This window comes from Passer montanus, unplaced genomic scaffold, assembly GCF_014805655.1.
Source record: "Passer montanus isolate IOZ18808 unplaced genomic scaffold, ASM1480565v1 scaffold743, whole genome shotgun sequence".
Taxonomy (NCBI): Eukaryota; Metazoa; Chordata; class Aves; order Passeriformes; family Passeridae; genus Passer; species Passer montanus.
In genome coordinates this window covers 1-11980 of record NW_024372625.1, presented here as the reverse complement: position 1 = coordinate 11980, position 11980 = coordinate 1, and the positions used below count along the sequence as shown (strand labels likewise).

Sequence of the window (11980 nt, the reverse complement as noted above, 5' to 3'; positions counted from 1 at the left end):
ATTTTGGGGCTCCTGACCCACGTAGTGGTCGATGTCCAGCTGCAGGAAGGTCAAAGTCTCGGGGGGCTGCGGGGGAGGGGCCGGGCGGCGCCACTTGGGGGGCACCTCCCCCACAAAGAGGGAACCTGGGGGGAAAGAGCAGAAAATGGGGTGAAAACAGCGAAAATCAGGCAAAAAGAGGAAAAAAAAAAAAAGATTCCCCAAAAAAATCCAAATTAAAAATTCCAAAAATCAAAATAAAAAAACGCAAAAAACCCAAATTAAAAATCAAAAAAAGTCCCCCAAAAATCCAAATTAAAAATCAAAAAAATCCCCAAAAAATCCCCCCAAAAATCCAAATAAAAGAAATCTCAAAAATCCCCCCAAAAATCCATATTAAAAATCCTGAAAATCCAAATTAAAAATCCCAAAAATTCCCGAAGAAACCCAAATAAAAAATCCCAATAAATCCCCCCAAAAATCCAAATTAAAAAATCTCAAAAATCCCCCCAAAAATCCAAATTAAAAAATCCCAAACATCAAAATAAAAAATGCAAAAAATCCAAATAAAAAAGTCCCAAAAATCCCCCCAAACATCCAAATTAAAAAAGGAAAAAAATCCAAATAAAAAATCCAAAAAAATCTCCAAAAAATCCCAAAAATCCAAATAAAAAATCCCAAAAATCCTCAATAAATCCCCCCAAAATCAAAATAAAAATCCCAAAAATCCAAATTAAAAAAATCCCAAAAATAAAAATAAAAACCACAAAAACCCCAAATTAAAAATGCCAAAAATCCAAATTAAAAATCCCAAAAAATCCCAAAAAATCCCCCCAAAAATCCAAATAAAAAATCCCAATAAATCCCCCCAAAAATCAGAATAAAAAATCCCAAAATTCCAAATTAAAAATCCCAAAAAAAACCAAATTAAAAATCGCCATAAATCCCCCCAAAAATCCAAATTAAAAATCCCAAAAATCCCAGTAAATCCCCCCAAAAATCTATATTAAAAATCCAAATAAAAAATCCCAAAAATTCCCCAAAAAATCCAATAAAATCCCCCCAAAAATCAGAATAAAAAATCCCAAAATTCCAAATTAAAAATCCCAAAAAAAACCAAATTAAAAATCGCCATAAATCCCCCCAAAAATCCAAATTAAAAATCCCAAAAATCCCAATAAATCCCCCCAAAAATCTATATTAAAAATCCAAATAAAAAATCCCCAAAATTCCCCAAAAAATCCAAATAAAAAATCCCAAAAATTCCCAAAAAACCCCAAATTAAAAATCCCAAAAAACCCCAAATTAAAAACCCCAAACTCCCCTAAACCCCCCCAAACCTGCTCACCGCTGGGCTGGCTCTGGGGGTCCGGGGGCAGCCCCTCCCCCATTCCCAGCTCCTCCTCCAGCTCCTCCAGTTCTCCCAGTTGGGCCAATTCCTCCTCGAACTGGGACGGGCCCTGGGGACCCCCCCGGAACTTCTTGGGACCCCCGGGGGGGCCCCCGGCAGCTCCCGCTCGCTTCGGGGACTCCATGGGGCTGGAAATGGGGAAAAAATGGGAAAAATTGGGAAAAATGGGGATGGGAAACGACCAGAATTCAAAATTCCCAAATTATTCCCAAAGTCCTCCTCAAAACGTCAAAATTTCCCGCAAAATTCCACTTAAAATTCACAAATTCTGCATAAAATTCTTCATTTTTTTGCCAAATCCCCCTCAAAATCCCCAATTTTGTCCAAAATTCCCCTCAAAATTCCACTTAAAATTCACATTTTCCCCTCAGAATTCTGAAATTCTGCAAAAAATTATTAATTTTTTTGCCGAATCGCCCTCAAATTCCTGAAATTTTCCCCAAATCCCCAAAAATCCAAATTAAAAATCCCAAAAATCCCAATAAATCCCCCCAAAAATCCAACTAAAAAATCCCCAAAAATCCCAATAAATCCCCCCAAAAATCCAACTAAAAAATCCCCAAAAATCCCAATAAATCCCCCCAAAAATCTATATTTAAAATCCAAATAAAAAAATCCCAAAAAATCCCAACAATTCCCGCCAAAAATCCAAATAAAAAATCCCAAAATTCCAAATAAAAAATCCCAAAAATCCCAAATTAAAAATCCCAAAATCGCCATAAATCCCCCCAAAAATCCAAATTAAAAATCCCAAAAATCCCAGTAAATCCCCCCAAAAATCTATATTAAAAATCCAAATAAAAAATCCCAAAAATTCCCCAAAAATCCAAATAAAAAATCCCAAAAATTCCCAAAAACCCCCAAATTAAAAATCCCAAAAAAACCCAAATTAAAAACCCCAAACTCCCCTAAACCCCCCCAAACCTGCTCACCGCTGGGCTGGCTCTGGGGGTCCGGGGGCAGCCCCTCCCCCATTCCCAGCTCCTCCTCCAGCTCCTCCAGTTCTCCCAGTTGGGCCAATTCCTCCTCGAACTGGGACGGGCCCTGGGGACCCCCCCGGAACTTCTTGGGACCCCCGGGGGGGCCCCCGGCAGCTCCCGCTCGCTTCGGGGCCTCCATGGGGCTGGAAACGGGGAAAAAATGGGAAAAATTGGGAAAAATGGGGATGGGAAACGACCAGAATTCAAAATTCCCAAATTATTCCCAAAGTCCTCCTCAAAACGTCAAAATTTCCCGCAAAATTCCACTTAAAATTCACAAATTCTGCATAAAATTCTTCATTTTTTTGCCAAATCCCCCTCAAAATCCCCAATTTTGTCCAAAATTCCCCTCAAAATTCCACTTAAAATTCACATTTTCCCCTCAGAATTCTGAAATTCTGCAAAAAATTATTAATTTTTTTGCCAAATCGCCCTCAAATTCCTAAATTTTTCCCCAAATCCCCCTCAAAATCCCAAAATTCCCCTTAAAATTCACAATTTTGCCCAAAATTACCCTCAAAATTCCACTTAAAATTCCCAAATTTCCCCTCAAAATTCCCAAATTTCCCCTCAAAATTCCCAATTTCCCCTCAAAATTTCCAAATTTTTACCTAAATCCCCATAAAAATCCTAAAATCTCCCTCAAAATCCCAGAATTCCCCTCAAAATTCCACTTAAAATTTACAATTTCCCCTCAAAATTTCCAAATTTTTACCTAAATCCCCAAATTTCCCCTCAAAGTTCCCAATTTCCGCCCAAAATTCCCAGATTTTCCCCTGAATCCCCCTTAAAATCCCAAAATTTGCCAAAAAATCCCCTGCGAGCAACCAAAATCCCTTCAGGGACCCCAAAAATCCCCTCAGGGACCCCAAAATCCCCTCAGAGAAATCAAAATTCCCTCAGAGACCCCAAAAATTCCCTCAGAAAAACCAAAATCCCTTCAGGGACCCCAAAAATCCCCTCAGGGACCCTAAAATCCCCTCAGAAAAACCAAAACTCCCTCAGAGACCCCCAAAAATTCCCTCAGAAAAACCAAAATCCCCTCACAGACCCCAAATCCCCTCAGGATCCCCAAAACTCCCTCAGAGACCCCCAAAATCCCCTCAGAACCCCCTAAACCGGTGGGGACCCCAAAAATCCCCTCAGAGAAACCAAAATCCCTTCAGGGACCCCAAAAATTCCCTCAGGGACCCCAAAATCCCCTCAGAGAAACCAAAATCCCTTCAGGGACCCCAAAAATTCCCTCAGGGACCCCAAAATCCCCTCAGAGAAACCAAAATCCCCTCAGGGACCCCAAATCTCATCAGAGCCCCCACAAAATCCCCTCATGGACCCCAAATCCCCTCAGAGAACCCTCAAATCCCCTCAGAAGCCCCTAAAGCGGCGGAGACCCCCAGAATCCCCTCAGGATCCCCCAAAGTTCCCTCAGAGACCCCAAAATCCCCTCACAGACGCCAAATCCCCTCAGGATCCCCCAAGACTCCCTAAGAGACCCCAAAATCTCCTCAGAGACCCCAAAACTCCCTCAGAGACCCCGAAATCTCCTCAAAACCCCCTCCGAGCTTCCCCCTCCCCTCACGGTTCCTGCGCCGCCTCCCTCATTTTCCCTTAAATCCCCCCAGAACTCCGGAGGAACCTCCCAGAATCCCATTATCCCTTCCAAAGACCACAAAAAACCCAAAATACCAAAAAAAAAACCCAAAATTCCTCTCAGGGACCCCCGGCCGCCCTCACCTCACTGAGGATCTCCCGCCAATGGCGGACCCGCCCCCAAACTGCGCTCTGATTGGTTGGTTATCACCCACGTGACACGCTGCTTCCGGTTCATGGGCGCCGCCATTTTACGTATTCCTCCATCCTCCACATAGGCGCCGCCATATTGAGACCGGGAAACCGGAAGTTCCCCTGCGTACGCGGCGATATGGAGGATGATAGAGCGGAAGTGCAGCTGAATGGGCGCGGCCATCTTGAATTAACCGGAAGTTCCGCACTAGGGTGCCGCCATATTCAGAGTAGCGCGCACCGGAAGTCCCCCATGGGCGCCGCCATATTGAGCACGGCCCCACCCCAACCTCACCCAAAATTTGGGATAAAAATCCCTGAAGATCCCACCAAAACTCCAATTTTAACCCCGCAAAATCCAATTTTAACCCTTTAAATACCTCTCAAAAATCCCTTTTAAGCCCCAAAAATCCCCTTTTAACCCTTTCAACGCCATTTTTTCCCCCAAAACCCCTCGGATTTTTCCCCCCCCACTCACAAAATTCCGGGAATCCCCGTTTTTCGGGATTTCTCCTCAATCCTCCTCCTCGTCCTCGGCGCCGCCGGCGCCGCCCTGGCCCTTCTTGGCGTTCTTCCTCTTGACGCGGCCGGGCCGGCCGCCGCCGTAGGGCGAGCGCAGCGAGAAGTCGATGTGCTTCTGCGAGTCCAGGCGCACGATGAACGAGGGGATGTTCACCACCTGCTTCCTCACCCTGCAATTTCGGGATTCCAAAAAAAAACCCCGCGTCAAAACACCGAAATTTGGGGGTTTTACGGCGAAATTTGGGGGTTTTACGGCAAAATTTGGGGTTTTACGGCGAAATTTGGGGGTTTTACGGTAAAATTTCGGGTTTTTACGGCCAAAATCTGGGTTTTTTCACCGTAAAAATGTGGAGTTTTTACAGACAAAATTTGGGTTTTTTGCGTCAAAAATTTAGGGTTTTTACGGCCAAAATCTGGGTTTTTTCACCGTAAAAATGTGGAGTTTTTACAGACAAAATTTGGGTTTTTTGCGTCAAAAATTTAGGGTTTTTACGGCCAAAATTTGGGGGTTTTACAGCCAAAATTTGGAGTTTTTATTGCTAAAATTTGGTGGTTTACGGCTAAAATTTGGGGTTTAACGATCAAAATTTGGGGTTTTTAGAGCAAAAATTAGGGGTTTTATGGTCAAAATTTGAGTTTTGTATGGCCAAAATTTCAGTCTTTTACGGCGAAAATTTGGGGTTTTACAGTAAAAATTTGGGGGTTTTACAGCCAAAGTTTGGGTTTTTTACGGCAAAAATTCGGGGTTTTTACAGCCAAAATTTGGGGTTTTATGCCCAATATTTGGGGTTTTTACTGTAAAAATGTGGAGTTTTTACAGAAAAAAATTTGGGGTTTTTGCGGCAAAAATTTAGGTTTTTTACGGTCAAAATTGGGGGTTTTACGGCCAAAATGTGGGGGTTTTACGGTGCAAGAAGTGGATGTGCTTCTGGGAGTCCAGGCGCACGATGAACGAGGGGATGTTCACCACCTGCTTCCTCACCCTGCAATTGCCAGATTCCCAAAAAAAACCTTTCTGGGATTTCTCCTCAATCCTCCTCCTCGTCCTCAGCCCAAACCCCCAAAAATCCCCTTTAAACACCCAAAATTCACCCTTCAAACCCCTCAAACTCCAATTTTAACCCCAAAACTCCAATTTTAACCCCAAAATCCCCCCTTAAACACCCAAAACTCCAATTTTAACCCCAAAATCCCCCCTTAAACACCCAAAACTCCAATTTTAACCCCAAAATCCCCCCTTAAACACCCAAAACTCCAATTTTAACCCCAAAACTCCAATTTTAACCCCAAAATCCCCCCTTAAACACCCAAAACTCCAATTTTAACCCCAAAATCCCCCCTTAAACACCCAAAACTCCAATTTTAACCCCAAAATCCCCCCTTAAACACCCAAAACTCCAATTTTAACCCCAAAACTCCAATTTTAACCCCAAAATCCCCCCTTAAACACCCAAAACTCCAATTTTAACCCCAAAATCCCCCCTTAAACACCCAAAACTCCAATTTTAACCCCGCAAAATCCAATTTTAACCCTTTAAATACCTCTCAAAAATCCCTTTTAAGCCCCAAAAATCCCCTTTTAACCCTTTCAACGCCATTTTTTCCCCCAAAACCCCTCGGATTTTTCCCCCCCCACTCACAAAATTCCGGGAATCCCCGTTTTTCGGGATTTCTCCTCAATCCTCCTCCTCGTCCTCGGCGCCGCCGGCGCCGCCCTGGCCCTTCTTGGCGTTCTTCCTCTTGACGCGGCCGGGCCGGCCGCCGCCGTAGGGCGAGCGCAGCGAGAAGTCGATGTGCTTCTGCGAGTCCAGGCGCACGATGAACGAGGGGATGTTCACCACCTGCTTCCTCACCCTGCAATTTCGGGATTCCAAAAAAAAACCCCGCGTCAAAACACCGAAATTTGGGGGTTTTACGGCAAAATTTGGGGTTTTACGGCGAAATTTGGGGGTTTTACGGTAAAATTTCGGGTTTTTACGGCCAAAATCTGGGTTTTTTCACCGTAAAAATGTGGAGTTTTTACAGACAAAATTTGGGTTTTTTGCGTCAAAAATTTAGGGTTTTTACGGCCAAAATTTGGGGGTTTTACAGCCAAAATTTGGAGTTTTTATTGCTAAAATTTGGTGGTTTACGGCTAAAATTTGGGGTTTAACGATCAAAATTTGGGGTTTTTAGAGCAAAAATTAGGGGTTTTATGGTCAAAATTTGAGTTTTGTATGGCCAAAATTTCAGTCTTTTACGGCGAAAATTTGGGGTTTTACAGTAAAAATTTGGGGGTTTTACAGCCAAAGTTTGGGTTTTTTACGGCAAAAATTCGGGGTTTTTACAGCCAAAATTTGGGGTTTTATGCCCAATATTTGGGGTTTTTACTGTAAAAATGTGGAGTTTTTACAGAAAAAAATTTGGGGTTTTTGCGGCAAAAATTTAGGTTTTTTACGGTCAAAATTGGGGGTTTTACGGCCAAAATGTGGGGGTTTTACGGTGCAAGAAGTGGATGTGCTTCTGGGAGTCCAGGCGCACGATGAACGAGGGGATGTTCACCACCTGCTTCCTCACCCTGCAATTGCCAGATTCCCAAAAAAAACCCCGCGTCAAAACACCGAAATTTGGGGGTTTTACGGCAAAATTTGGGGTTTTACGGCAAAAATTCGGTGGTTTTACAGTGAAATTTGAGGTTTTTACGGCCAAAATTCGGTGTTTTTACAGCCAAAATTTGGGGGTTTATGGAAAAAATTTGGGTTTGTTATGGTCAAAATTTGGGGATTTTACGGCAAAATTGGGGGTTTTACGGCCAAAATGTGGGGGTTTTACGGTGCAAGAAGCGGATGTGCTTCTGGGAGTCCAGGCGCACGATGAACGAGGGGATGTTCACCACCTGCTTCCTCACCCTGCAATTCCGGGATTCCCAAAAAACCCCGCGTCAAAAGAGCCAAATTTGGGGGTTTTACGGTGAAATTTGGGGGTGTTATGGCGAAAATTCGGTGTTTTTACAATGAAATTTGGGGTTTTAAGGCAAAAATTTGGGATTTTACAATGAAATTTGGGGGGTTTACGCCCAAAATTTGGGTTTTTTACCGTAAAATATATGAGGTTTTTACAGAAAAAATTTGGGTTTTTTACCGTAAAATATATGAGGTTTTTACAGAAAAAATTTGGGTTTTTTACCGTAAAAATGAGTGGTTTTTACAGTGAAATTTGAGGTTTTACGGCAAAAATTCGGTGTTTTTACAGCCAAAATTTGGGTTTTTTAATGCCAAAATTTGGGGTTTTTACGGCCAAAATTTGGGTTTTTTACAGCAAAAATTCAGGGTATTTACAGTCAAAATTTGGGTTTTTTACGGCCAAAATTTGGGGTTTTACAGTAAGAAGTTGGGGGTTTTACGGTAAAATTTGGGGTTTTTACAGCCAAAATTTGGGGGTTTTATGCCCAGTATTTTGGTTTTTTACCGTAAAAATGTGGAGTTTTTACAAAAAAAATTTGGGTTTTTTGCGGCAAAAATTTGGGTTTTTACGGTCAAATTTGGGAAAAAAGACAAAATTTGGGATTTAACACCAAAATTTCAGCATGTTCATTTCTGAAACCACCCCAAAAATGTGCAAAATCATCCAAAACCATCCAAAATCTGAGGAATTTGACCTTTTTTACCTGCATTTCCCCCTCTTTCTGCTGCCCTTCGCAAGGTGTACGGCGGAGCCGCAGTGAAGCCTTGCCGAGCGCTCCCAAAACCGCGGGAATTTCACCCAAAATTTGGGAATTTCAGGGATTTCTGCCTGTCACCCACCAGACACCATCCTAAATTTATTCAGTATCCTGAAATTGGGGAAAAGCTGCCAAAATTTGGGGGAAAAACACAAAAAATTGGTTCCTAAACTTGGGGAGTTGCTGTGAAAATCAGTCGGAAAAAATCCAAAATTTTGGGAAAAAACCCCAAAAATTGGGATTTAACACCAAAATTTCAGGACGTACATCCCTGAAACCACTCCGAAATATCCTAAATCATCCAAAATCATCTAAAATTTGGGAATTTGTGTTTTTTACCTGGATGTGCACCCTTTGTTTTGCTGCCCTTCGCAAGGTGTACGGCGGAGCCGCAGTGAAGCCTTGCCGAGCGCTCCCAAAACCGCGGGAATTTCACCCAAAACGTTGGAATTTCAGGGATTTGTGCCCGTCACCCACCATACACCATCCTAAACATACTCAAAATCCTAAATTTAGGGGAAAAGCTGACAAAATTTGGGAAAAAACCCACAAAATTTGCTTCCTGAAGTTGGAGACTTGCTGTGAAAATCGGCGGGAAAAAATCCAAAAATTTGGGGAAAAAAGACAAAAATTGGGATTTAACACCAAAATTTCAGGATATAGATTTCTGAAACCACCCCAAAAAATCCAGAATCATCCAAAATCTGAGGAATTTGACCTTTTTTACCTGCATTTCCCCCTCTTTCTGCTGCCCTTCGCAAGGTGTACGGCGGAGCCGCAGTGAAGCCTTGCCGAGCGCTCCCAAAACCGCGGGAATTTCACACGGCGAAATTTGGGGGTTTTACGGTAAAAATCTGGGGGTTTACGGCAAAAATTTGGGGGTTTACAGCAGAAATTTGTGGGTTTTACGCCCAAAAATTTGCTTCCTGAAGTTGGAGACTTGCTGTGAAAATCGGCGGGAAAAAATCCAAAAATTTGGGGAAAAAAGACAAAAATTGGGATTTAACACCAAAATTTCAGGACGTACATCCCTGAAACCACTCCGAAATATCCTAAATCATCCAAAATCATCTAAAATTTGGGAATTTGTGTTTTTTACCTGGATGTGCACCCTTTGTTTTGCTGCCCTTCGCAAGGTGTACGGCGGAGCCGCAGTGAAGCCTTGCCGAGCGCTCCCAAAACCGCGGGAATTTCACCCAAAACGTGGCAATTTCAGGGATTTGTGCCCGTCACCCACCGGATGTGGCGCTGGCGGATGAGCACGCGCGCGTGGTGGATGGACTTGGCCAGGCCCAGCTTGAAGACCTGGGTCTGCAGGCGGCGCTCCAGGAAATCCTCGATCTTCAGCCCCAGGATGTAATCCAGCTTCATCTTGCCCTCGTCCAGCACGCCGATGCGCACCAGGCGCCGCAGCAGCGCGTTGCCTGAGCGTTTGGGGGGAAAAATGAGCAATTTGATTTTTTTGCCTTGTAAAATCTAGATTTTTTCCCATAAAATCTAGATTTTTTCCCCTAAAATCATCATTTTTCCTCTAAATCTCCTTTTTTTCTTTATCTCAATAAAATCTTTTTTCCCTCAAAGTCAAACTTTCCCCCCAAAATCCCGATTTTCCCTCAAAATCTTTCCCTCCGAAATCCACTTTCTTCTCACAAATCCTTTTTTCCCCAAAATCCCTTTTTTCCCCCCATTTTCCCTTCAAAACCTCAATTTACCCTTCAAAGTTCCCTTTTTTCGAAAAAAATCCTTTTTTCCCCAAAAAAATCCAGTTTTTTTTCAAAAATATAACATTTTCTCCTCATAATCTGAATTTTTTTCCTCTTAAAATCTGGGTTTTCTTCCCTAATTTTCTTCACTGTTTTCCCCACAATGTTTTTTTTCATCTCAAAAGCCGTTTTTATTCCTTTTGCCCTCAAAACCCGGATTTTTCCTCTCAATTTCTCCCTCAAAAAGCCCCCAAAATCCAAATTTTCCCCTCAAAAATCCCATTTTTTCCCCAAACCCGCCCAAAACTCCATCTCTTCCCCCGGAAATCCCCTTATTTCCCCTCAAATCTAACTTTTTTCCCCCTCATAGTTTCCAAAATTCCCATTTTTTCTTTCGAAAATCCTCAAAAACCCAGAATTTCCCCCTCAAAAATCCCCACAAATTCTAATTTTTTCCCCTCAAAAACCCCATTTCCCCCCCCAAACCCCATTTTTCCCCCGAAAACCCCTTTATCCCTCCCCAAAAACCACTTTTTCCCCTCACAACTTCCACAATTTCCATTTTTTCCCCTCACAAATCCCCCAAAATTCCCATTTTCCCCTCAGTTTTACCGATCAGTTTCAGCTCCTGGTCGAGCCGCGACTTCTCGAAGGGGCGCCGCGGGGTCACGTAGGTCTTGCGACACACCCAGCTCCTGGCCACGGGCATGGCGACTGCTGCGGGGCCACATCGCCATATTCTTTAATCCCAAATTTCCCCGAAAACGCCCAAATTTTCCCAAAATTCCCAAATTTCCAGCGCCCCCCACCACCAACCACGTGGCGGGCTCTGCGCATGCGCGCCATTCTTTCCCGCTAGGGGGCGCCCGCGCCGCGCTTGCGCCCTCAGAGCTCCGCGCAGGCCTCAGAGGTTTGCCGAGGCCTCAGCTCCGCATTAAAGCGATGCTGCCGCTCCCGGTAAATCCCGGGGAGGTCCCGGTGGTACCGGAGAGGCTCTGGAAGAGGCGGCGGGAGCCCCGTAGGGATCCCCGGTACCGGCGGCGAGAGCGGCCTCACCTTATTTGCGCCGCGTTCGCGGGCCCGGAAAGAAGGGGACGCCTGCCAGCGTCGCTTTATATACTCTGGTGGAATAGGTCACGCCCACTTTCTTCGTGACAACCAATCAGAGCACGCAGCGGGGGCGGTGTCTCCCAATAAGGGAGGGGGGCGTGACGACCATAGAGATGAGGAGAGGCCGCGTAGGGCGCCGCCATGTTTTCCTGAGGGAGGGGGAGAGCGCGGGGTCCTCCAAGGGGGAGCGGGTGGATTTTTGGGGTGAATTTGGGACATTTTGGGCGATTTTAGGGGACATTGAAGGCTCGCGCATCTGTCCAGGTGTGTCCCCGGATGTCTGGGGGCTGCGGCTCCGTGTTCCCCCCTCAATGTCACAAAAACCCCCAAAACTCCCGTCCAAAATCGCCCAAAATCCCCTAAAAACCTCCCACACCCCTCAACGCCGCCAAAATCCCTCCCAATGCTCCCAAAATCCACGAAAAAATCCCTAAAACCCACCGAAACACGCAAAAAACCCCCGAAACCCCAAATTCCCGATCAAAATCGCTCAAAATCCCCACACACCCCCAAAACCCAACAAAATCCCCCAAAATCTCTCCCGGCGTCCCGAAATTCTCAAAAAATCCCCTCGAACCCCCACAAAAAACCCCAAAATCCCCATCCCCATCCCCTGTTGCCATGACAACCCTTCCGAGCGCCCCGCCCCTCCCTTTGAGGCGTTGATTGACAGCCCGCTCGGCCAATCAGCGCCGGCTCCCGCCTGGGCGGGACCATTGGCCGTGCCGAGCGCGGGGGGGGCCGGGGGGCTGGGGGGGGGTCGCCGTCGGTCGCGATCGGTCGCGACAGCGGC

The 11980-nt window shown here is 44.8% G+C and overlaps 2 protein-coding genes and 1 long non-coding RNA gene across 3 annotated transcripts; 1 reads left to right on the top strand and 2 right to left on the bottom strand.

Annotated features, from left to right (window-relative positions):
- Positions 1-17: 17 nt before the first annotated feature.
- Positions 18-4243, bottom strand: LOC120512538 (DNA polymerase delta catalytic subunit-like; the record flags this gene model as incomplete). Its single annotated transcript, XM_039730941.1, has 3 exons — positions 4105-4243; positions 2323-2513; positions 18-125 (listed from the first exon to the last, which is right to left on the bottom strand). Coding segments are annotated over exons 2-3 (295 nt in total), but the record flags the coding sequence as incomplete, so codon positions are not given.
- Positions 4244-6342: 2099 nt separating this feature from the next.
- On the bottom strand, positions 6343-11120 carry RPS9 (ribosomal protein S9). Its single transcript, XM_039730942.1, has 3 exons — positions 10690-11120; positions 9612-9798; positions 6343-6528 (listed from the first exon to the last, which is right to left on the bottom strand). Exons 1-3 carry the CDS (start codon positions 10784-10786, stop codon positions 6351-6353), a joined length of 462 nt encoding a protein of 153 aa, XP_039586876.1. The 5' UTR covers positions 10787-11120; the 3' UTR covers positions 6343-6350.
- LOC120512540 lies at positions 8314-9635 on the top strand. Its single transcript, XR_005630038.1, has 3 exons — positions 8314-8355; positions 8751-9136; positions 9511-9635. It is a non-coding gene; the product is annotated as an uncharacterized LOC120512540 (long non-coding RNA).
- Positions 11121-11980: the final 860 nt, after the last annotated feature.

What these genes read in the sequence shown, in the direction of transcription:
- RPS9 (XM_039730942.1), bottom strand. Translation starts at nt 10,786, where the DNA reads ATGCCCGTGGCCAGGAGCTGGGTGTGTCGCAAGACCTACGTGACCCCG. An exon ending in CCAGGAGCTGAAACTGATCG is followed by an intron (nt 9,799 to 10,689) that starts GTAAAACTGAGG and finishes CCAAACGCTCAG; the next exon opens with GCAACGCGCTGCTGCGGCGC. An exon ending in ATCCGCCAGCGCCACATCCG is followed by an intron (nt 6,529 to 9,611) that starts GTGGGTGACGGG and finishes CCGAAATTGCAG; the next exon opens with GGTGAGGAAGCAGGTGGTGA.